The 23815-nt window shown below is 31.8% G+C and overlaps 1 protein-coding gene across 7 annotated transcripts in view; it reads right to left on the minus strand.

Annotated features, from left to right (window-relative positions):
• Positions 1–23815, minus strand: part of foxo (forkhead box, sub-group O) — a 324250-nt gene that overhangs the window by 66868 nt on the left and 233567 nt on the right. For 4 of the 7 annotated variants that reach the window (XM_076401542.1, XM_076401538.1, XM_076401541.1 and 1 more), the window contains exon 3: positions 4742–4792. The exons of the other annotated variants lie outside the window; for them this stretch is intronic. In XM_076401542.1, the coding sequence (XP_076257657.1) occupies positions 4742–4792 (51 nt within the window). The remainder of the gene's footprint in view (positions 1–4741; positions 4793–23815) is intronic. 7 annotated transcript variants of the gene reach the window in all.

Raw genomic sequence — 23815 nt, forward strand, 5'->3', positions numbered from 1 at the left:
ACATATATTTCATGAGCTGTTACCGACTGGTTTGTAGTAACTCTCTCAATGTGCCTTCATTTAGGAAAATATTAATTCTATTAAGTGCCAAGTCGCTGTGATGACAACAATTGAATTAAATATCAATTTGAATTCACGTTCGAAAAAATAAAGAATATAAACCTAGAGTTAGAGCAATTAATAAACCAGTGTTTTCAAAATGACACTGATGCATTCAGTAAATATGTTGATGCACTCATATAATTAATAAGTTCAGTGAACTTGATATTCCCATCAAAGAAAAAAAATCGATCTATTTTGCATATTTCATGTTGATTCCCTCAGAAAGCGAAAAAGAGAAAATATTGATAAAGCAAACCGAAAACCACCAAACACTAAAGTACAATCATTGCCTTTATCGTTTTACCGCAATCTCACATCGATATTTTCCGTAATTCTTATGGGAACTGTAGTGCATCAATTTGGTAACCAAGACTTTCGTGGTGAGAATTTTTTTCTTCGCCAAACAAACCACATCCTGCCGCGTTTAATCCGTGTATCATTGCGGCTTGGAAAGATACCATAGCATCCAGAAATCTTATTTGTTTTGGAACAAGAATTTCAATGCCACGCCAAAGGTGTTGTTTTTCTTGAATTAATCAGTAATACAGTCACCAAAAGATGACCAAAAGAAAAGATTAGAATAATAATTACTTATTATTGCTAAATAAGTTATTTGTTTTATTAGAAAGACATAAAAACGAAAATGTAACATGTAACATAACAATTTATTATATTAACATAACAATTTGTAATTTGTACTTCTACAAGCAAATTTCGAAGACCATAGAAATATTTGATTTAAAAATAAAAAAAATTATACCTACTCCACTTTATACTAGTACACAGATTTTAAACAAGTAAATTTGATAAATAAACAAGTAAAAAAGGCAGTACGAAAAATTTTACTTTACTTGACATAAGAAAAAATATGCACATATACAAAGGTGCAGCTGCTTACTTACATGTAAATCGATAAAATGAATTAACATATCTAAAAACAGGTAGTATCCTAAATTTATCTACAAACCTACAGTCTTGAAGAATACCATAACATTTTCAATATTAAAGTCTTTTAAGACATGGAACGAATGTTTAGCTGACACTTTGACAATTTCCATTGCATTCAATCAGTATATGTTAATTTTGAACTTCCCTCCACATTTTGTGCAAACAGGGTTAGAATCCCCTTTAAGAAAGTGTTCATTGGTAAGCTTAGAGTGACTCAGTCTTCAGATAGTAAATACCGATATTTTTTTTTCTCATGATAGGATAGGAGATCGGTCAATCTTTATAAATTTGTGATACAGGTGTTACAGTGTCTGCTCCAAATGGAGTGAGGCTCTGAGTGTGACTATCAATATAATTGTTTGCTCGTTGATATATCTACCTGATTATTTCCGTAAATATATCTGAAAAAAGGGATTCACATAAACGGGATTTATGTTAGGAATATTGAGCATGTTCGTGAAAGTCTTGCTATGAAACGTTATTTCTATATTGCTGTTGCTTGCCTTGTCCCAGACTTATACCAGACTTTATCAAATGCTTGACTTATGCCTAGAAAGGCAGCAGCGTATTATAGTCTATTTTCCAGGCATTTACTATTCTCACGGAACCCAAATTGTTGACTGGAGATTGTTTTGTTGCGTTTAAACATGGCCAAACACTGCTCAGGATCATCAACAAGTTCTTATTTACGGACAACAGTGAGCTTTGCGGCACCCACTTTGAACAGAGCTTTAACATAGTCAAATCCTCATGCAATATAAAACCAACGCGCTCTTTTAGTATCTTCACGATGTTAGATGACTCACGCAATTTCACTTCAAAACGATTTTGTGGATTTTTTGTTATTATCTGGCGTTACCATCTCATTTGGACATCCACTGCGTTCTGCATCATCGGTGTTTCTACGACCACTTTTAAAGTGAACAAACCAGCATTTTATTTTTGTTTTTGATGGAGTGCAGTCCTTAAAATACTTCACTTGAACGATATTTTTCCCATCAAGAAGCAGTGTATAATTAAAACACAATTGTATTTGATCGATTGTTTTGAAAATAACAAAAGTGCGACTGTCACTCTTAGCATAAAACTCACAGACTTACGAGTAGAATATCATGAAATTTTAACAGCTTTCTTTTGAAGGTTAGTAGTAACGGAAAGGGCGATTAATTTAATAAATTTTAGCGCCATCTAAGTCTTAGGCCCTGGGCATTTCAGCCCATGTGTCATATTAACACCAGAATATCATCCAGTAAAATATATATTTTTCTCATTTTTCAGTTATTATACTGCATACAATGCTCATCACATAGCTTTATTCACACTAATTCCAAATTATATTCACCAGAATAGAAATAAAATACACAAAATCCATCCCTGTAAGGACACCACCCCGACTACCTGTTGGATCCCTCGTTGTAGTCGTCTCCGGAGAGAAGGGAAAAAAAGGAACGGCAACATGACAGCGGAAAATACGAAGGGAAATTAAAGAGGCATCAAAGCCGGCCATTTTCGGCAAGGTTTTCATGCTCAGTGACCAAATTTTATCTGCATTTTTTATGTTCCGGTATGTACAGAGTGACCTAGATGTTATATTTGAATTAATTTTGTTAAAAGAAAAATAATTATAAGTTAGAAAACAGCAGGACCTTTACATATTAGCAATATTTGTCCAATAAAAATCGCATTTTGATTATTATTTCACGAAATAGTATGTTAAAAATACGTTATTGGCTCTTACGAATCAGGTTATTTACATACATTACAGTTTTATATGTCAAAGCAATTTAGGAGATAATAATAATTTCAATAATAAAATATATTTTCTAAGTTTACTGTAAAACTTATCACAAGCATTTTATTGATATACTAAGCTGGATAATCAGCGTTGATAATGAGAACTTAATAACAATATATACATGACGTGCAAACGAATTTTATAAATAAATATAACAAATTTAGCTACAAACCAAACCTTTGTGGTTATACTTGGTAATAATAACAAAATACAATAATTTACGTCATCATATACAGTATTATTGTTTATATATTATGCAATATAACAACATGTGTAACAATAACAAAGATTACTTCTTATATTTTTGCGTTTATAATATGTATTAGTTAAAAATTAAAGCCAAATTCAAAAATATGCTTTTGCAATGTTCCGATGAATTAACGTTCTTATAATTATTTTATATATGACCTTTATTTTGCAAGAATATCAAGCTTTGGACCGTATTCGTTTTTATATTTGGATGATTATTTATATTACTAATATACACACATATTTTCTTCAAGAGTTACACTTCATGTTCTCTATTCAATATAAGAGTATATATTAAAAACTGATGTTGGTTAATGAAATATTTTGATGATTTATATAACTTTTCATTTTCATTATGCTAAGTGTCTATAACAGTATTTTTTCTCATCTGGTATAAAAAGTTCAATGAAATTGTTTATTTTATTTAGAGTAGCTTACACTCTGCATACAGCTAATTCTGTTAGTAATCTGCTTTATTTATAAGATTAATATAATTATTTTAAAAAGATGTAATTACCATTAAACCATTATTATATTAGAAATAATCGTTAAGATTAAAATTAATTTTGTTACACCATTTGTAGACTTTCCTCAACACTTAAGACATGACCTCGGATGCATAACGTTGGTTTCTTTGGACTATGGACTTTTTATTAAATAGTGTAAACTACATAAATATTCCCCAAATAATATTTAGCGTAAAAGTTGAATTGTCTGGTACGCTTTTATAGCAAATAGAAATAATTTACAAATACACAAAAGAGTAAAGGTCAAGCATAAGTATTATAAAATAATATTGAAATCAGATAAGTGGTCAAAAAGGCAACTAATAAATACCTTAAAACCTATTAAACAATTTAGTAGTACAAATTAAGCTATTCTAACTAAATGTGTACTAAACTTCGCTCACTAACTTGTTAGTTTTGCTAGTTTGGACTAACATTAAACTGTTTTATAATGTGATAGGAAAACAATAACTAACATACTTTGCTGGCCAAATTAAACATTGTTAAACAGTCCTAGTACAAGCTAATAATATCAGATGGTCCGATAAAATATATGTCTAATAAATCATACTACATGTATAAAAATACTATGTATTTTTTAAACGTTCACCTTTCAAAAATAAACCAAAGAATCATAACGGTACACGCCCAGGCATGAAAAAAAAACGCGAAAAATATCAAATAGGTTTTTTCTCATTCATCGTTTCAACTAAAAAAAGCGAATGAAAACAAACGAGATCGCCATCGCTAAAATCCGAAAATAAACCAATTTGATGCGCAACGAAGTTCGTTTAGGATTTAGACTAAACAGTCGGATTTTCAGTGCAGTTTGCATAAATATTTTCCTACTTTGAAATTCGCTAAAAATGCTACGCACTCCTATACGATTATTCGAATAAGCAGCTAATAAAAAATGGATGTTCTCTTCGAGCCACCCTGTAGATAAACGAGGAAAGAAAAACGGTCGTCGGGATAATAAAATTATGGGAAAAAGTCGTTAACACGGCGGGAGGCAACATCCCCTAACGCATAAAAAATGCCCTAAGAATTCTCCCTACCCCATTTGACTTATTGCAAAATATTATGTCTTACTAAAGTCGATAATATATCAGCCATGATTTCAGTCAACTCAAAAACTCACCACTTGATGCAGTAAAATGCTAAGGGCTCTCAAAGTATTGAGGTAATTTACCTAAAACAAAAAGAAAATTCATTGTAATATTGTATATTATTTAATTGTATTGTTAATTCAACAAAATAATTCTTAATGTTTCCTCAATCGATTATATTAAGCAACAACAACGAAAATATTTAATGTCAATGTTTATTTTCTAATTGTATTTGTAAAGCAATATAAGCCTTTTAATATCTTCGTTCCAAGAGCAGGCGAGTTGCTACTACTACTAATTCAATAGATTCTGCCATTACCAACCTAGAAATGAAGTAAATGGAAGTATTAGTTTATGTTAATATATGTTTCAATATATACGTGTATATATAATTCGAGTCTCCTTTTTACCAACTAGAGTTTATCTAGACTGGACCTATAGCAAGCAAACCCTCGTTACAAGCGCTATCGCAGCCTCCTCTTCCTCTTTTTAGGTTTAAACCAGCTAAGAACCGATTAACTCTCTTGTTTTGTTGTAATGCCTCAGGTGGTCTTATTGAAGCCAATATTCACAAATCATTAAATCATTGCCCTTAAAAAATAAAAATAAGGGTTGTGCTTTGAGAAGCAACTCCTAATTCTTGGGTCTGGTTTACTTGGACATCCGGTGATTGTTACAGAAAGTTGGAGATGGTTTAATATTGTTCATTGCAAAACCATTATTAAAAATGCAATAAGCAACTTAAGACCATCAAGTATGAATGCATGATGGAAAAACCTATGGCCAGAAATTGTTATCGATATCTCAGCAGTGCCGGACAAAAAAGCAGAAGTCACTAACATTTTACAAGTTATGCGTCAAATACATGGAGAAGGTTTCAGGAAGAACTTCAGTCAGCAGATTTTGATGAAGTTTTAGCTGCTAATGAAAATGAACTCATGGAAGAGGAACTCGTTGAACTTAACTTCTCAATAATTTGGTGGAAAATCAACTACGTCTTAAAGATTAGACAAAATATATAAGATTTTGTTATCTGCTCATCAACTGCAGGATTTATTTTTAAACTTGGATTCTTCACTGGAATAAAGGATACATAAAGAAAGACGTTAAGAAAATAAAACAACTCACAATCCTTTGATTTAAAAAAAAACATTGTAAACAAACGCAATTGTATTTTGTAAGTACATATAACTTTGTAACTCGCGTCCTCTAGATGGTTTTTGTTATTTTATCTTTTTATCGCAATTTTAATTGCTATAAAGGAAAACAAATTTTATGCTCTGTTGTCCAAATTTTATCATGGATAAATATACGCCACAAGAACGAGCAGAAACAGTGTCTGCAGGCTGCCTGGTTAAATTGAAGATTTTTCATCAAAATTAATAATAAGCGATGAAGCCCATTTTCTTCTCAGTAGCCATGTCAACAAACAGAATGGTCGAGAAACACAGAATCCTCAACTAATTCATGAAACATCATTGCATCCACTAAAAACAACTGTATGGTGTGGCCTTCATGCTGGAAACATCACTTTTTTTTTAAATGACCAAACTGTTACAGTTACTGTTACAGCCAAGAGCGAGGACATATAGTTTCAGCAAGATGGGGCCACAGCACACACAGCTCGTTTAACAATTCAATTATTGAATGACGTTTTTCCACGAAGACTAATTCGGCAAAGTGGCGATTTAGCATGGCCGGCTAAACACCACCAGAGTTTTTCCTGTGGGGTTTTTTAAAATCAAAAGTTTATGTGAATAAGCCCCAAACGATTCGATTTTTTAAAGGTAATATTCGTCACTAAAATGAAGAAATTCGGCATCAGATGTTGACAGGATGTCATGAAAAATGCTTCAAAAAGAGCCAAAAATTGCATAGCGAATCGCGGTCACCATTTAGCCGAAATAATTTTTCAATTATAACGAAAAAAAAAAAGTACACCAAATAAACTTTTTATGAAAAACTTTTTAAAAAAAATTTTTAAAGTTATAGGTAATCAAAATGGTAGCGGGACTTTTGTCCCACGACGTATTTACGTACATATGTACATAGATTTTTCTTCATTAATAAACAGACAAATAAATTCAACTATAAATCTAACAATTACATGTTTTTGTCCTTCTAACCCGTACGTGATTCCTCATCAATTGTGATTTCGCCAACAACTGCCATCTTATCGGAATGTAAGGAGGGATTACTATAGTGCTTAACGTAGGCTCACAATTATTGCCTACAAACTGGAGAGGAGCTAACTTAGAGATCATCCCAGAAAACATACAGTTTTATTCAGCCCAGTTGCTGGTATGCAGAAATGATTTTCCTTATCGGATTTTATACTCTTACCTTCAAGACAATCGCAATAATAAACAATCACAAACGTAAATTTACAAACGTTGAAACCACAACAGTCGCAGTTGGTCATAAAAAATACAACGTGTACGCTAATATAAACACTAATATAAACATTATTTGAGAAGTTTCAGGTGTACAGGACAAGAAAAACTGTATATTGTTATTTTTGACCGTTGTAATTAATTGCACTATAATATTATTTAACATAGTTTTGGTCATTTTGAAATAATAAGGATGTTCTTCTCACTAGTTTCTACTAAAAATAGGGCTCCTATTTATTAATTGATTGGTACTATGACATGTTCCGTGCTGAGAAAAATATGATGTTTACACCTATAGCAAAAAAAATTATCTTTAAGAGATTAATATACTTATATATTTGTATCCTGGGGATGGCATTTGTTTGTTAGTAAATATACTATTGAAAAAACTACAGTATTTTTCCTGGTCAACTGTAAATTAAATTTTAATTAATCCTGAGTATATAGCATCCTAATTATTTTGACAAATATCATGGAATCAATGTACGTAAAGTCAATACCAATAAACCAATTACATTAATTTACATCGACAAAACAAAACCCTCTGGCATTTATTAATTTGTTATAGTGCGATTAATTATATTTATTCGAAGAACATAACAAAATAACAAATGTTGTTAAATCGCCTCCATTCCAGTATCGTTTTAATCTCAATTAGCATGTTCCTTTATTTAATATTTACCAAACGTATCATGGAAATAATGGAAAAACTTCCTTCCCCTTCATCAAGTAAGCCACTCGCCACCCTGAGGGTCTCGATAACATTATTGAAAACGCCTGTTTCAGTTAAGCCGCCCTCTTTCCTCCCGCGTCGAAAAAAGGGCCTTAAGAGCAGAGCAGCGCTACCTGGTATGATCGACCATTATTAAATGCGACTTGGGTAGGTGAACAGAGACGGATTTAAAATTCCCGCCGTGTACGATGTCAATGTCATATGACGCCTGCTATCAATAGCGAACAGGAGAATAATGCATGGCGGTAACAGCTTAATAATAACCTTGCGGTTTTTCGGAAATTATTACGCATATCGAGCAATGACCTGAATCGTTACGATATGGATTAACGTGGCTCAAAAGCTTAGCAGTCGCACGCCATGAATGCGGGATAATAAAAGTGAATAATTTGACTAAAGGAATAAAGGGACACGCAGAAACCAGTCTTTTTTTCATTTGTTAACATATATATGTATTCGAGAGACGCTTGAATAGTTTCCATAAAATCGAAAAAATCTACTTTAATTGTTATATTTTAGTCGCTTATTTGTATATGTGTATTTACTTTTTCCAATCACATTTACTCATTTTTTCCGACTGGCGAATGACCAAGAGAGCGCACGACCTTACAGAAGACATAAACTTTCATCCAGCTTAATTGTTATTGTTGTTCCTTGCCGGATTTCAAAATCTTCGTAAAACCGAATTAAAAAACTTCGTAGAAAAAAAAAACAGCAAAAACTTAGATATTGGCATGTAGAACTTAGTAATAAACTATCTGTACATGATTATAAAAATTATCCTGTTATTCCTCTTAAAAAATATTCTAAAATGACTAGTCGGCAAACTTCAAGTCTTCTGTTAATGTAATGGATATTTTAAAGTATACCTCTTCGGTGGTTATATTTTGTGACAACCAAGAAATGCCATACGAAAAAGTTCAAATTCGCAATTCAAACCAAATACTTTTCAATAGAATTTCGATTTTTCATAATACTGAACATAAAATAGAGAGAAGATACGAAGTTTGACGAGTATGGAGGTTGAGATTTTAGAGAAGCTTTTCAATTATAGATTTAATAAAAGTTACGTAGTGAAGATGGTAAGCTAAGGGATGTCTTCTGCAGAGAAATATTTTTTCGGCATTCTAATGATTTCGGCATTAATGAGATAATTTTACAATATTTTAAAGAGTCTATTTATAGTATTTTTTTAATAAACATTTTAATTTAAATACCGATAATGTATAAATAATAATAATATCTATATTTTTCGACGTGCCTACATTATTGTATAGAAAACCACTTTCATTTTCTCTGTCCGATACAAAACATGCAATCATTTATTTTCTTGAAACTTCACAAAGCTACTATTAAGTATTTTAATAAGCCGACTTGGTGGCGCAGTGGTAAAGACGATAGGACGGTCCTCCTACGGTGTAAATTTATGTTTGTGATTGTTTAAAATTTGTGATTGTGCTAGGCAAGAGAGTAAACTCCGACAAGGAAAATGATCCCTGTCACGCCAGTAATCAGGCTGGGTAAGACCGGATGTCTTCTGAGATGATTACTAAAGTTATATACTCGCCAGTCGGTAGACTTAATGCTGAGGACTGTGGTTCGGAGTTCACGTTAAACTGTAGGTCCAGTCCAGATAAACCTATAGTGGGTAAAAGGAGACTTTAAAATAGATTTAAAAAAAAGTATTTTAATAACAAAAATTTGTATATTAGGGGGTATTGTAGTCTATAGATTTGAAAAATTTTAAGCCTTTAATTTATTCCTTTAAGAATAGGACCTTAAAAAAGTGTTTTAGTGACTTGATATCGAAACCTAGTAGAGCAATAACTTTAACGTATTTTTCTTTAAACTACCTTTTTCAAGACGGTTGCTAACTGTAACAAAATTTTTACTATTCTTAAAAAATCAGAAAAGTTAAAAATATATTGTTTGGCTATTGTACGACATAATTTTTTCACACACTCATCAAACATTAATATTTAATAGGTTCTTTTTTATTTCACATGAAAAAGTACCTAAAATTCATGCTTCTATACTAGGAGATCTTCTAGATGTTAAGGGGGTAGAGGGTTTGACAAAGAAAGCAAGAAACAGTAAATATAAAAATCCAAATTAATTTATTTTCTTTTAGGGGTATTCTAAAGTGTAATCATCTAGAATTTGCAGCTATTTTATTATTTTAGAATAGAGAAGAGAGTAAACTTATGAAGCCAGAGCAATTCGAACAATATATTTAAAATTTAAAAATGTACATCTATTATTATAACATCTATTATTGTCTATGTAAATTATTACGTGGACGATTATGTCTCTTATATTCAGCAAAAGAAGACGCACCATATAACTACAATCTTAGTAGTTAAGAATAATTTTTTAGAACTTTTGTTTCACATTTTACACGTCATCAGGTCAGAATAAAAGAAATTCTCACACTTTCGAAAGTAGCAAAAAGTATGGCACTATAAATTGATAAAAAAGTAAATAGTTCTTCAAAAATCATAGTAATAAAATAACAAATAGTAAATAATAACATAATAAAAATAAATCAACCGCATCTAACTGGAGTGGTTTCTCTTTAAAAAAACTGCAATATAATAAAAGAAAAAGATTTCCTATTAGTATTCCTATCGAGATCGCATAGTAAATAATCAGCTAAACGGACAAATCTGAAATCACATCGAAAATGGCTAGAGGACATTAAACGTCGTTGACATACTAAAGGATTATCGATTAAAAACCCATAAAAAGGACAGAAATTAATAAACGGGGCGGGTACGTTTGTCTAAACGGCGGTGACTGATGAGCCCGCAGATATTAATGGTTTAAATCATTATCATTATTTGCTGTAATTCGAGTAAATTGTTAGTCATTGTTTGTATTCAGCATGTAGGAACTCCCAGTGGAATAGGTTGAATTGCATTTGTGCATGTATTAACAAAAATACTTACTAATAGTCAACCGAATGTTTGAAAATCTTCAGAAGGTAAAATAGTACCGTTAACCAAAACGAATAATACTCTTACATAAACCGATAATAAATAATTTTTCGATTGCATTCATACATCATGAACATTATTTTTCAAATCAATTTCTACATCTTACTGCTTTGATCACATTGATATATTTCTTTCTTAATCAAGTAGTTATACATTAAATTTTGTCCTAATAATAAATTATATAATTATGTTTTTCACTTTTTAATAACATTACTACTCATTACCAACTAACAATTCTCGTCTCTACCGTGACATAATGTGGCCTATGTGTCTAATGAAAATTGGGTACTGATGGTTTATTCCAAACAGCAGTCAACTCACGTCATCAATATGTGCCTAGCGAAAGTTATAAATTCGTTTTACAGTCAAAAATAAAAAACAATATAACATTAAATTCACCTAAAAGAAACCGCCCTTGTGCGAAACGGGTGACAGATCAAGATCAGCTTGATGTTAGCTGTATCAGACATCCAATATACGAAATGTATAAAAACAGTAAGTAGTTTCTTCAATCAAAATATAATTTAATACAATTATTTCAGAGACAATTGTTAGTTTGCCAAGAATCTATAAAAAGCTGAAAGATATGCAGCTATTTGAGGGATGTAAAACATCACTTCATATATTATTGGGTAATATGGGATTTAAGTGGTGTAAAGATAACCCACGAAGGGGTGTAATGGAACTCACAGATATTGCTTTTAAAAGAACACAATTTTTAAAAACATATAACAAAATCAAAGAAGAATTTTTATATCAATTTTTATATTTAGATGAGACATGGATATTTCAGAATCGTACGTTGATCGATGATGATTGATATTGATATAGTGTAAAGACAAAAAAAATAATGGAAAAAGGTAAACGTTGGAATAGCTATCGATTAGGTTTCGTTATGATGTTTAGACATAACATTTTTTAATATTTCATTCCAGACATATAGTTCTTCATGCTGGAAACAGAAATGGTTTTATTCGTGCTACAGAATTAATTAAATCCAAGGATGACTACCATGGAGAAATGAACCATAACTTGCTTTTGCAGTGGTTTGAAAATCAGCTTTTAAAGAACTTAGAGGAACCATCAGTTATTGTTATGAATAATCAATATTAAAATGACTATACAAAGAAACACTGCATCGAAGAAAACAAGAACTAAGCGTAAAAGGTAAATATGCTCTCTAATGAAAGTAAAATAAATTACTCAGGTACAATTCAAAATAAATTCAAACAATACAATTGTCAATTGGATGGATTAAATACGCGCCTAGAACTCTACCTCCTGGGTGGCGTGGAAAAGAGGTAAACGTAAATATAATAAAACAACTCTAACCTATAAATTATTATTATCTAATTAATCTCAAATTTACTCAATAAGTCGAAATAAGAAACTGTAGAAAATGATCTTAAGCAACTTAATTATTAATACCATGAAATATGCAAATTTAAGTACTAAAATTCATAAATTTGCAACAAGAGCCTAAGATAGAGACCGAATCATATATACTGCAGCATTATTTATTTAAATAAAACAAATAAACTGAAATATTAAGTATAAGGTTTATTCGAAATAAAAAGCTTTAGGACTAAAACCCACCCGCCATATTCAGAAACGTTACATGTCTAAAAATAACATTTTGGTAAACTGGAAAAGACATTTTATTTCACCAAGAATGTGTATTCCGTTTTATATGCAAAAAAGTTTAAAACACTTGTAAAAAAATTAAATATGAAGCTTTATTTATAACAGATAATTTCAAATTGTATTCTTTGAAAAAAATGTAAAAAAATTTAAAAAATTCATTCTTATCCTTACGATAATTAATTAACGCAAACTTTAAAGGAACATAATAATGACTAAAAAAAAATGTGCCTTGAAAGAATATTAAACATGCTCCTACGCAGTGTAAATTTAAGAACGTAAGCTTCAGTGAAGGGACCCGTTTAGACGATAATGTTTACAACCAAAGACTTCTGCTAGTGAGAGACAATTAAATCAAATACATCAACAATTGTTATACATCTCAAAGTTTAATGCGCTTTACTTTTAACTCGGTAATATGTATAATAAATTTTAAAAGTATTACACTAAAAAAATTGAGCTAAATTTACACGTATTACTTCATTCTTTAATATTGATTGGTTTTACTATCTAACATTAAAAATCTGTTATAAATGTTAATTAAATGATTAAATATTGCATCGAATTGAAGGTATTCGGAAGTGAGTTTTTAAAACTTTTGTTAAGTGAACGTTATTTAAATATCGATAAATAATTACAATTCATAATATTCACAATTCATGATAAATAACATATATTATCAATAATAGAACTCCCAATAACTGTTTTGTTTTATAATAAAGAAACACCCGCAGATTTGAAATCATTTATCTTCTTATATTTGTAGCGATTTTGCAAAAACGTATAAAATAATATTATATAAAACATAATAATATAATAAAATAATAAATTAAAACACTATAAATTTTACACAACCACTTGTTTGTAGACCATAGGAAAAAATTTAATTCTTGTTGATCAGGCTGGGGTCTTACAAATTAAATTGCGACAATATTTCAAATAAAATATTTTAAATTATGACAGTTTCACTATTGCAAATATTATAACAATAAAATTGAAAAAAATTGTGTTTATATTTTTATTATAGGTATAATGTCCATGTTTTAGCAATGGTACTAATTTAGCAATGCCAAGGATGGGACAGACTTGATAGTCCTAACCATCAAGACGGACCGATTTAGAAGAAAACTCTAATCAATTTTCTTTGCAGAAACAAGAAGTTTCGTAACATTGCAACGGTTCTCTCTTAAAGTCCTATACCTGATCAAAATATCTCAGTTCTTATAACATACGAAAAGAGAATATAAACTGACGACCAATCCCAAATCTAGGTTTCTATGTTCCTTCTATGTTATCCAAAGCACAAATTTACTGAAATTATAGAGAAATAGTTGCATGAAATTTGTATTATTTTAGGCACATATTAATTAGGATCAAACAAAAATACAATTGTGTTCTAACTGTACGTTTTACAATTGACAACACATAGATATCAATTTTTAACAATGCCAAGGACAAGGATTCTTACCTACAACAAATGGATATCTAATTTGTCATAACTAGCCAAGTTTCTGTTCACGTTCATTCACTTTTTGATACTGTCGTTGGCAACCAATTGTTCCTTGAAATATAAAAACGTGATCACGCGCTAATCTTTTATAGTAAAACAAAACCACAATATTCATGAATAAAATTGTTCAAAACTAATTTCAAATTAATATTAGATGTTCAAATATGCTCAAGGGAAAGACGACATTAACAAAAGGAAACGTAACCAGTTAAATAATGTAAAACTGCGTGACTTCATGAAAACATCATACAGTACGATTGGATATCAATCAATAAAATAACTTTTAGGTACAAGCGACTTTGAGCTATAACATTGGCTAGATAATATAGCGCTCCTAAATAAAATGCAAAATATTTCTAGAGAAGTAAATTTAACGATATTATTTCTCCTTGAAAAATAATTCATCATAATACGATCAAAATCATCAATATTTTAGGCCAAATAGTGGAATTAAAAAATTAAAAAGTCTGTTTCAACAGGTACATATTACGTTGCCCAAATTTACCGATATGACTTTCTTCTTCACTAAATAACTTAAAAATAAGATAGACAAAGGATTTTAAATGAGCTATTGAAAACATTAATAAAACGAAACACATAAAACAAAGTTAATATCAAATATGATATATTCCAATGTTGAAGTAAAAGCATCGATGTATTTCCTTTCCAGATATGTTTTTCACATCACCATTGTGCTTTAAAAATTCCTTGTATATCTGGATCCCTGTCCTGTAATTTTATTTTTTATCTAACAGCATCTATACACTTTTAGTACTTCAAATATGCACAATGTTGTCCTTACGTATTATAATCAAATGTGCATGGGTAAGCATCAAATATTTCAATGACCACTAGGAACCAAGAGATTGATTTGGTAGATATTGTGAAATCCTAGTATATATTATACTTTTACTCAGTGTTTAATTTTACTAATGAATACTTACTGGGATTACTATATAATAATAAACTCAATTTGTCTTCTCAGCTTCAATAATTTCTTCGATTACTTACTAATAAAAAATATTTTGTTATTTATTCTGAATTTCATTAGGTTGTCACAACTGTATATAAGAAATTAATAACATAACCATATATTCGTAATAAACATAATCAGATGTAGATTACAGTAATGAGCATGAGCATAACGAACCAATCATATACTACATCTTGTTCATCCGTCTGTAGTCTGTAGTGTAGTTTGTATTAATGATATATATATATATATATATATATATATATATATATATATATATATATATATATATATATATATATATATATATATATATATATATATATATATAGTAAGTCAGTGAAAACCATGCTTCCTCATCCACCGTATTCTCCAGATCTGGCCTCCCAGAGACTATTTCCTGGTCTCAGATCTCAAAAGAATACCCGCTGGGAAGAAACTTTCATAGAATGAAGAGGTGATCGCCGAAACTTTGAAACTTTTGAAGCAAAGGACAAATTGTACTATAAAAGTGGTATCGAAAAGTTGAAGAGTCGCTATAATCAGTGTATCACCCTTGAAGGAAATTATGTTAAAAAAAAAACTAATTTTGCCAGAAAGATGTGTTTTACTATGGTAGGCCGGGGACTTTTCAATTGTCTTGTTACGTTACACGTTACTTCCTTAATTTGAATAAATTTGCAGATGACACTTTTGCATTTGCACACACAGCATTATCCTGCGCCTCTAGAAACAAAGTTATCGTAGATGGTTCCGGATGAAAGTTCATGAAGACGACTTCCGATGGGACTTTATAGGAGATAACAAATCAAAATTGATATATTTTTGTCAAGCATTACTTACAAAAGGTCAAGTAAAAATGTCAATTGAAAACGTTCGGATATATCGTAAATACTTTGAATAAAATACATTGTAGCAGTATGGCTGAGTAATGCTTCAAAGTTCAAAATCCCACAGCCAAAATCATGATATTTTTGAAGCCCACAACTAAATTTCAGCATTAGCGTTAAAAAAACTTGGAAAACCTACTATATCAAACGATGTTACTCGGCCGGAAATCATGGAAACGCTACTGTCAATCCTGTACGGTCGGACGATATTAGTGGGCGCGTGTTGGCTAGCCGCCAGAGCGGACACCGATCTGAGTGCGCATTGGATATTCACCTGGAATTCCTCTAGTATGTGACGTGCATAAAATAAGCCGGCCGGCGACGCGCAAACAGAAATGTCCAATGGAAGGCCTCCACGCCGCTATAACAGTTGACACAATATTAATTAAACCAATTTCAACGGACCTTCGGTTCGCATGCACTTCATTTCCAATCATTCTTATGTATTATTACCTATATTAATATTTTTTTAAACATAACGACCAATAATAATTAATGATCCTTAATAAAAAAAGCATAATAAATAGTTATAGTACAAACCTAAATAATAAATTAAAATAACTATATAATTATAAATATTAATTGGCTTGACGAAACATTTGCCTTCCGTTTTGAGGGAGGCAAAACCGAGCCAGTTGAAGGCGTGAAATTTGGCAAGGTTAAAGCTTGTATTGAGCTTGTATCAGCAAATACTGAGACCAGTGTGGAGCTATGAAATTCAGCTGTAGGGCTGCGCCAATGTCCAAGTGCTTCAGAGGTTCCAAAATAAGGCGATGAAGTATATTGTGAATGCGCCTTGGCATGTACGAGTGTGTGACCTCCATCGCAACTTAGAAATGGATGTGGTTCCGGACACTATTGGAAGAAATGCCGATTCTCATCATAGAGGAATTCAGAACCATGTGAACATGAAAATGCCCAGAGTTTTAAAGGTGCATAATATCATTAGATGCCCCAAATTGAAAAAAAAAATCTTATCTTGCAAATTTTTGAACACTAAATATTTTAGTTGTAGTCGATTGTTAGTAAGTTAAATCAGATTAGAGTTAATTGTTAGTTGTATACCAATTTTAATAGATAAATTTAAAAATATTCTGGTATGATATGGTAGTGCATTGCTTAAAACCTCGATTGTTTAGTCTTTAATTGGTTAAGTATAATTATTTGTTGGAAATTAATATTTCTAATAATAAAATAAAAATAAAGATATACTCAATGAAATGGTACGACCGAATCTTAGATAAGGCATTTTAGATGCTTTAGACCAACCAGCCAAGAAATGTCTATTTGCAATTTATCTCTGATTAGTTCTCAACATATAAAAAAGAATATTGATATTTTAGTGCCTGCCACATAACTCAAGATTGGGAAAATAACATTAAACAGATTTAATCTCAATTTTCAATGCCCTTCCGGCGCTCCTATAAAAAAATTATTCAACGAAACCTCAAAGTTTGTATTCACGCAATAGGAAGTTGTATCTGAGGAACTCGCTTGACCCTCAGGCTATATACTAAGCTGTTATACAAAGTTATCAGTGTTATGGCATGACCTGGACGATTCTTCGAGGTACTTTTTAATTTCGATTTTTTACTTCCCGAAAAAATTCCGGACGGGGGGCGACGCTAATCTCGAGACGAGAAACGCGCAAAGTACAGATCGGAATTTCCATCCGCAAAATTAATTATCCACCGTGACACACAAAAACCAAGACTCACCCCGCCGTCTTACCAAGACTAATTATCGTTTTACAACGTGTAGATTACTTCCAAAACGCCCTTGTTAGGGGCGATTTTATTCAAGAGGAGAACGTTCCGGGAGGAGGGGGGCGGGGGTGAAATCCGCCCGGTTCTCCGGGTCCCCGCTCCGCCTCGGGCCGGTCCCTTTATGCCGCCTGTTTCCTCCGTGGAAATCTTAGATGGTGGCCGGGTGAAAAGAACACCGTCGTCGTTAGTCGGTCTTGACGCCTAATAATTAATAACGCGGCCTGTAGAGATGTTATAGAAAGCTGATGGGGGCCACGCCAAGAGGAAAAATGGAAAACTGGAGGGGGGTGGGGGTAACTTTTTCGGTTTCGCTTTCAGAAAGGCATTAAAAATATATATACTATAAATACAACAAATATATTCGTAAATTTAGTTTCTAACCAATAATAACTATCAAAAACAATAATCTATATACATAAAAATGAATTGCTATTCGTTAGTCTCGCTAAAACTCGAAAATGGCTGAACCGATTTGGTTACGTTCGGCTCTGAAATATTTTTGGAAGCTCAGGGAAGGTTTGTATGGTGAGAAAATAAAAATATTAATGAGAATAATAACATAAACAACAATATTATTTTATCATACAAAGTGTCACTGTTTTCAAATATTTATGGGTGCATTCGAACCTTTATTTTGGTACTAAAAATGTTAAATACGGATCAAAACTTTCAGCTACTATTATCCAACCACGATTATAATATATAATGTATTAAACATTGAAGGTAATTTCTCGGTACAATTTATCCCTTATTAAGAGCGATATAACTACTCCAGATGCAGACGAGATGATCCTGATGAGACATTGATTGTGCATTGCAGGCATTGTGCTCAGAATTCAACAATCGAACAATAACCAACTATTGTCCAAGAACTATAGACGTTTCTTTACTAGGACAGCGACTTAGTAAAAATGTTCAAAATTACATTGAATCGGATGCCATATTACAGTCACAAAATCGTCCTCAAACCTGCCAAGATACCTGTCGATTAGCAAGCGAGGAAGTTTAGTTCACCGACAATCGATGAAGTGGTCATTATTGCCGGAGAAAATAATAATAGTCACATCCTCAATGATACGTTGAAAGTTTACCGTCACACACAACGTGAGACAAATGTCCCGCTACCATTTTGAATGCCTATAACTTTGCTCAAAGAAAAGATAAGTAATTTGGTTTTCATAAAAAGTTTATTTGGTCTTTTTATTTTTTCTTTTTTTTTTTTTTTCGTTATGATTCAAAAATTATATTGACTAAATGGTGACCGCAATTCGCTATGAAAAATTTCGGTTTTTTTAAGGCATTTTTCATGACATCCTGCAGCATTTGAGGCTGAATTTATTCAATTTCGTGACGAATATTGCCCTTAAGATGTTGAATCATCTGTGGCTTATTCACATAAACTTTTGATATTAAAAAACCCCATAAGAAAAAGCCTGGTGCTGGTAATTCCGGAGATCTGGCTGGCCATGTTAAATCGACACTTCGCGAAATTAGTTTCCGTGGAAAAAACGTCATTCAATAATTGAACTGTTGAATAAACTGTGTATGCTGGGACCCCATCTTGATGAAACCACATGTCCTCAAATCCTTGCTCTTCCATTTCAGGCACAAGAAAATTTCATGTCATGTTACAAAACATGTCTTGATACCGTTCAGCAGTAACAGTAACTGCAACATCTTGGTCATTTTCAAAATGGGGACCAATGATGTTTCCAGTAAAAATACCACACGATATAATTGTTTTTAGTGAATACAATGATGTTTCATGAATTAAATGAGGATTCTGTGTTCCCTAAAAACCGACTGTTCTGTTTATTGACGTGGCCACTGAGAAGAAAATGGGCGTCAATATTCAACTCGTTGATCAAAATCTGTCGGTAGCAATTTTTGGACTAATTCAATTGAATTTCGATTTCAAAATTCGCCTTAAACTGCCTGTAGAAATGTGTAATTAGGAACCACGTCTCATTGATGTTCCTGGAGACTGCAAAACTATCGCGCACGAGAGCCACATTTTCAGCGTTACGAGACGTCCGTTATCTTCCAGAATGAGTCCTGTCTGCTGTCGTACCGTACTGTCGAAAATTCCCATGTAAACGATAAATTTTCGTTTTGTGAGGGACTGGACTATTAGGATATTTTTGACGCATTTTTGTTGAATAAATATAAATACTGAAAGAAAACTAAATATTTTTATATATCCTCTATCTTTATTCGTAAAAACATTTCAAAATATATTTATTTTAACCACCTTTCACGTGCTCAAATGTTTATGTCCAATTTTAAACCCATTAGCTTCTAATATAATTATTCTAGTTTAACAATTTAAGAAGCTCCTACGAGAATTTTTCAAAATTTAAATGATTTTTGGAGATATAGATGCTTTAGTGATGCGGCACCTAAATTATTCTTAATCTGGTGTAAAAATACCAAAAGAGGATTATAAACAAACAGCTAAAGAAAGTTGCGTTGCAAAACGAAACATAATACTATAATGACGAAATGTTTCCGCTCAGCCAATATCAAATATAAGAAAGACGTAATTCTAACTTGACACGATGAAAATTGAATTCAAGCGAAGGTTTCTCAATCAACCATTAACAGCCGTTAATATAAAATCCATCATCAGGTCAATCACGAAGTTGTTTCCTGAAGGAGCTCATCGAGTTTCCATCGCAAAAGGACCTGAACGGGTCCCTATCGACTTTTCGACGGATTCGGCATGTAATCGAACATAACCCCAAAGGAAAAAGCTGTCGAGTGGCTTGGAGAAGCGACGGGGGAGCATTAGTAGTGAGGAAGGGACGAAAAATGGTCCATTAACCGAGAGCGGGAGTCTCTATGGCGCCCGGAGCGGACAAAAGACGCTTGGCGCCGAGACGCCTTGGCGAGCCACTCGTCCAGGTGAGAGACAGGTGGGATGCGATTAATTTTCCGTCATTGTTTCAATTTATATCCCATTCTCGAGCGTACTTAGAATGGATACGTCAAAATAAAAAATGTATAATGTGATCATTTACTTTGTCAAATATATTTTTTAAATCAGTTTCTTTTTCCCCTATTCAAAAAAATAACGAAATATTTTACCATTAGCTTATGTGTAGAGTAAATCGATCATTAAATGGAATTGAACAAGTTTTTTTTGTTAATCGCGTAGTTCTCTCGTAAATCTGCCCGTGGACACTCACTATTATTATATCATTTCCGTTATATAACTATCCTTCCGTTATATAACTATTCTAATTTATTCTAAAGATTATTAAATCTCACTCTATGTGTCCATTAATCAGTTTGTATGGTAGTTTGCGTTTGAGCATACGCACTACATTGTCATCGCGCACATTCAACTGCTGGCGAGTGCATTAGGATGCAGTAATAGTCTTTCAGAATACTTCGCACTAACACTTCGAACCACACTCGTTATGGGCTCTAAGGGGATATCACGCTGAATCAGTTTGTTGGACACGTAATATGGAGCATCGACGATGACACTTTATTCTGGAACCTCTGGAGGATATCTATGTTAGATTTGCAATTAGTGCCCCACAATTCAATACAATAGGTCCAAATGGACCTAAGTATTAACTATTATAGAGCAAAACCTTGTTACCTAATGATAATTTAGATTTACGCCCTATCAGCTAATACATTTGGTTTAGTTTAAGCCCAAGCTATTTGCGTTTTGTCACTATATGTCCTTTTATGTTAAAATTATTTTATGTTTAAACGTCGATTAAAATGTATTCCCAGATACTTAACGTTGTCTGCTCGCAGAAGTTCATGATTATTCAATTTTACTGATGGACATGTTCTTTTACAAAGGGCGAATGTCACATGTGTAGATTTTGTCTCAGTTGCTTTGGTACGCCACGTTTTCAATCACAATTCCGCTTTGTTAAGATGAAGTTGGAGGTTTCTTGTGGCTAATATTGGATGATAAAACCGCTGTATCATGTTTCTTGAAGTCGGTAGGTCAGCTCATACAATAGATACAACAATGGGCCAAGAACGCTGCCCTACGGAACACCTGAATATATTGGGTGTAGTTCAGTATATTCGTCACCCTGTTTGACAATAAAATATCTGCCTGTGAGGTATGATTTCAGCAGTTGAAATTGCATATGGGGGCAAGAGCTTTTTAAATTTAACATGCAGTCCAGTGCCACACCTTGTTGAAGGCCTGAGATATATCGAGAAATGCAGCAGAGCAATATTTTTTATCGTTTAAGTTTTTATTAATTTAATTGATTAATCTATGTATTTGTCCTGTTGTTCCGTGTTTATTACGGAACCCAAATTGATGGTCTGGAATAATATTTCTCTCTTCTGCGATTATTTTGAATCTCTTAATGTATAGTTTCTTAGAAAGTTTATAGATCACAGGTAACAGGCTTATAGGACCATAAGAGGAGGGGTGTGAAGTATTAATGAAATTATTTCCAATTTGAAAGACCTATGTATCAATTATATATTGTGTGGGACATAGTGGTTCAATTTTAAATGAGTCTATAGCATACTTCTGGCGACATAGTAGTTAATACGAGTTACGTCAAAAAGGTTGCTCAACTATATTCTTGGACAAAGAGCATTAACTATCGATAAAATCTGGTATAAGTCACTCACTTATAAACTCCATAAAATGCTACCGAAGCAATACTTTGAACTTCTACATCTTAGCCAAGATATTTAGAGCTTAATAAGAAGATTTTTACTTAGCAATGAAAGAAATAAAAGCAGATGTTCCACAAGCCAGTAAGTAATAATATAAATAATTAGATGCAGACGTGGAATATAAAAATCAATAAGAGTATATTAGTTGATATCGAATTCACCTAAACCAAACCATTCATTTACTAGTTAATATGAATAATAATATTATCCCATACTGTAACAATGCTAGGTACCCTGGGTTAAATCTTTTCGCAAAAGACACCACTCACATTTTTACACCTCTTGGACAACACTGAACTAGGACATAAACTCAGGGGGAATCAAACCATGTGAACATGAGTAGTTGTGTAGTGTATTAAATCGTAAAAATACTAAAAAGTTATACTAACTTTTATTTTATTTTATTACAGACTAAGTAAGAGGAAATGAAAATAAAAGGTTTATAATATGATCATTTACTTAAAAATATATTTTTAAATGAATTTACTTTTTCCTCTAGTCAAAAAAAAAAAACTTTCGGAAAATTTTTAAATGTGTTTATCTTTAAATTATAGTTTAAATCAAACACAATAATAAGCTGATAAAATATGGGTTTCAATATATAATAGGTTTCATATAATTTAATTTCAATCATATGTTTAGAGATATTCGATATTGAAATGGAATAGAACAGGTTATGTGTGAGATATTAAAGAAAATCTTTCTGATTGAAAAACCCACGTATGGACTATAGAGTACTGACTGGAACACATTAGTCCAATTATAAATGAATCTGGCATCTTTCCGGCTGTATTTGCGACATTAGATAACCATGAAAGAAAAAGTCTAGCGGAATCAAATCTCACAAAAGTGTACTAAATACTAAAAAGTTCTACTAACTTTTATTTTCTTTTATTAGAGACCAATAATAAGTACGAGCCAATGGAATAACAGAGAATTTATTTAAACTCCTAAAAGCATTCAAACTGAAATAACAGTGAAATTGCTAATAGGTAAATTATAAAAATAGAAAAATAAGTTATGTTAATTCGGACATTTATTGACCATAAACCTGATATTTGTGGAAGAAAATAATGTATGGCTGAAAATTACTTGACAGCAATTTGCTTCAATATATGATGATATTTTTAAATGTAGTACTACCGAATAATTTTATTTTTATTTTTTGACTATAGTGTTACAAAATAAACCAGTTAATAAAACTAGAGAGCTCTCTAGAGTATCCATTATCAACACTTAAATTACAAGTGCTTGATGAATTTTTAAAACGTTTTTTCGAAATTTGATAAAACAATTATAATTACGCATTGTATAACAATATAAACGAATTAATTTATATAATAATTATACTAGCAGTGCCTCAGGGTAATGTGGTATTATTAAGCTAGAGTGCCTTAAGTGTCAGAGTAGATTATAGCTGAGAGGTCCATATTTAAACAAAATAACCTACATATTAGATACAATAATATATTTTTAACAAAAAAATTGAACCGATTTCAAAAAATAAATAAGGAACTCACTAAAAAGTATTTT

Source organism: Rhynchophorus ferrugineus, unplaced genomic scaffold (assembly GCF_030347505.1).
Source record: "Rhynchophorus ferrugineus isolate W39M unplaced genomic scaffold, kcgeb_rfMv2 rfM4, whole genome shotgun sequence".
NCBI classification, from domain to species: domain Eukaryota; kingdom Metazoa; phylum Arthropoda; class Insecta; order Coleoptera; family Curculionidae; genus Rhynchophorus; species Rhynchophorus ferrugineus.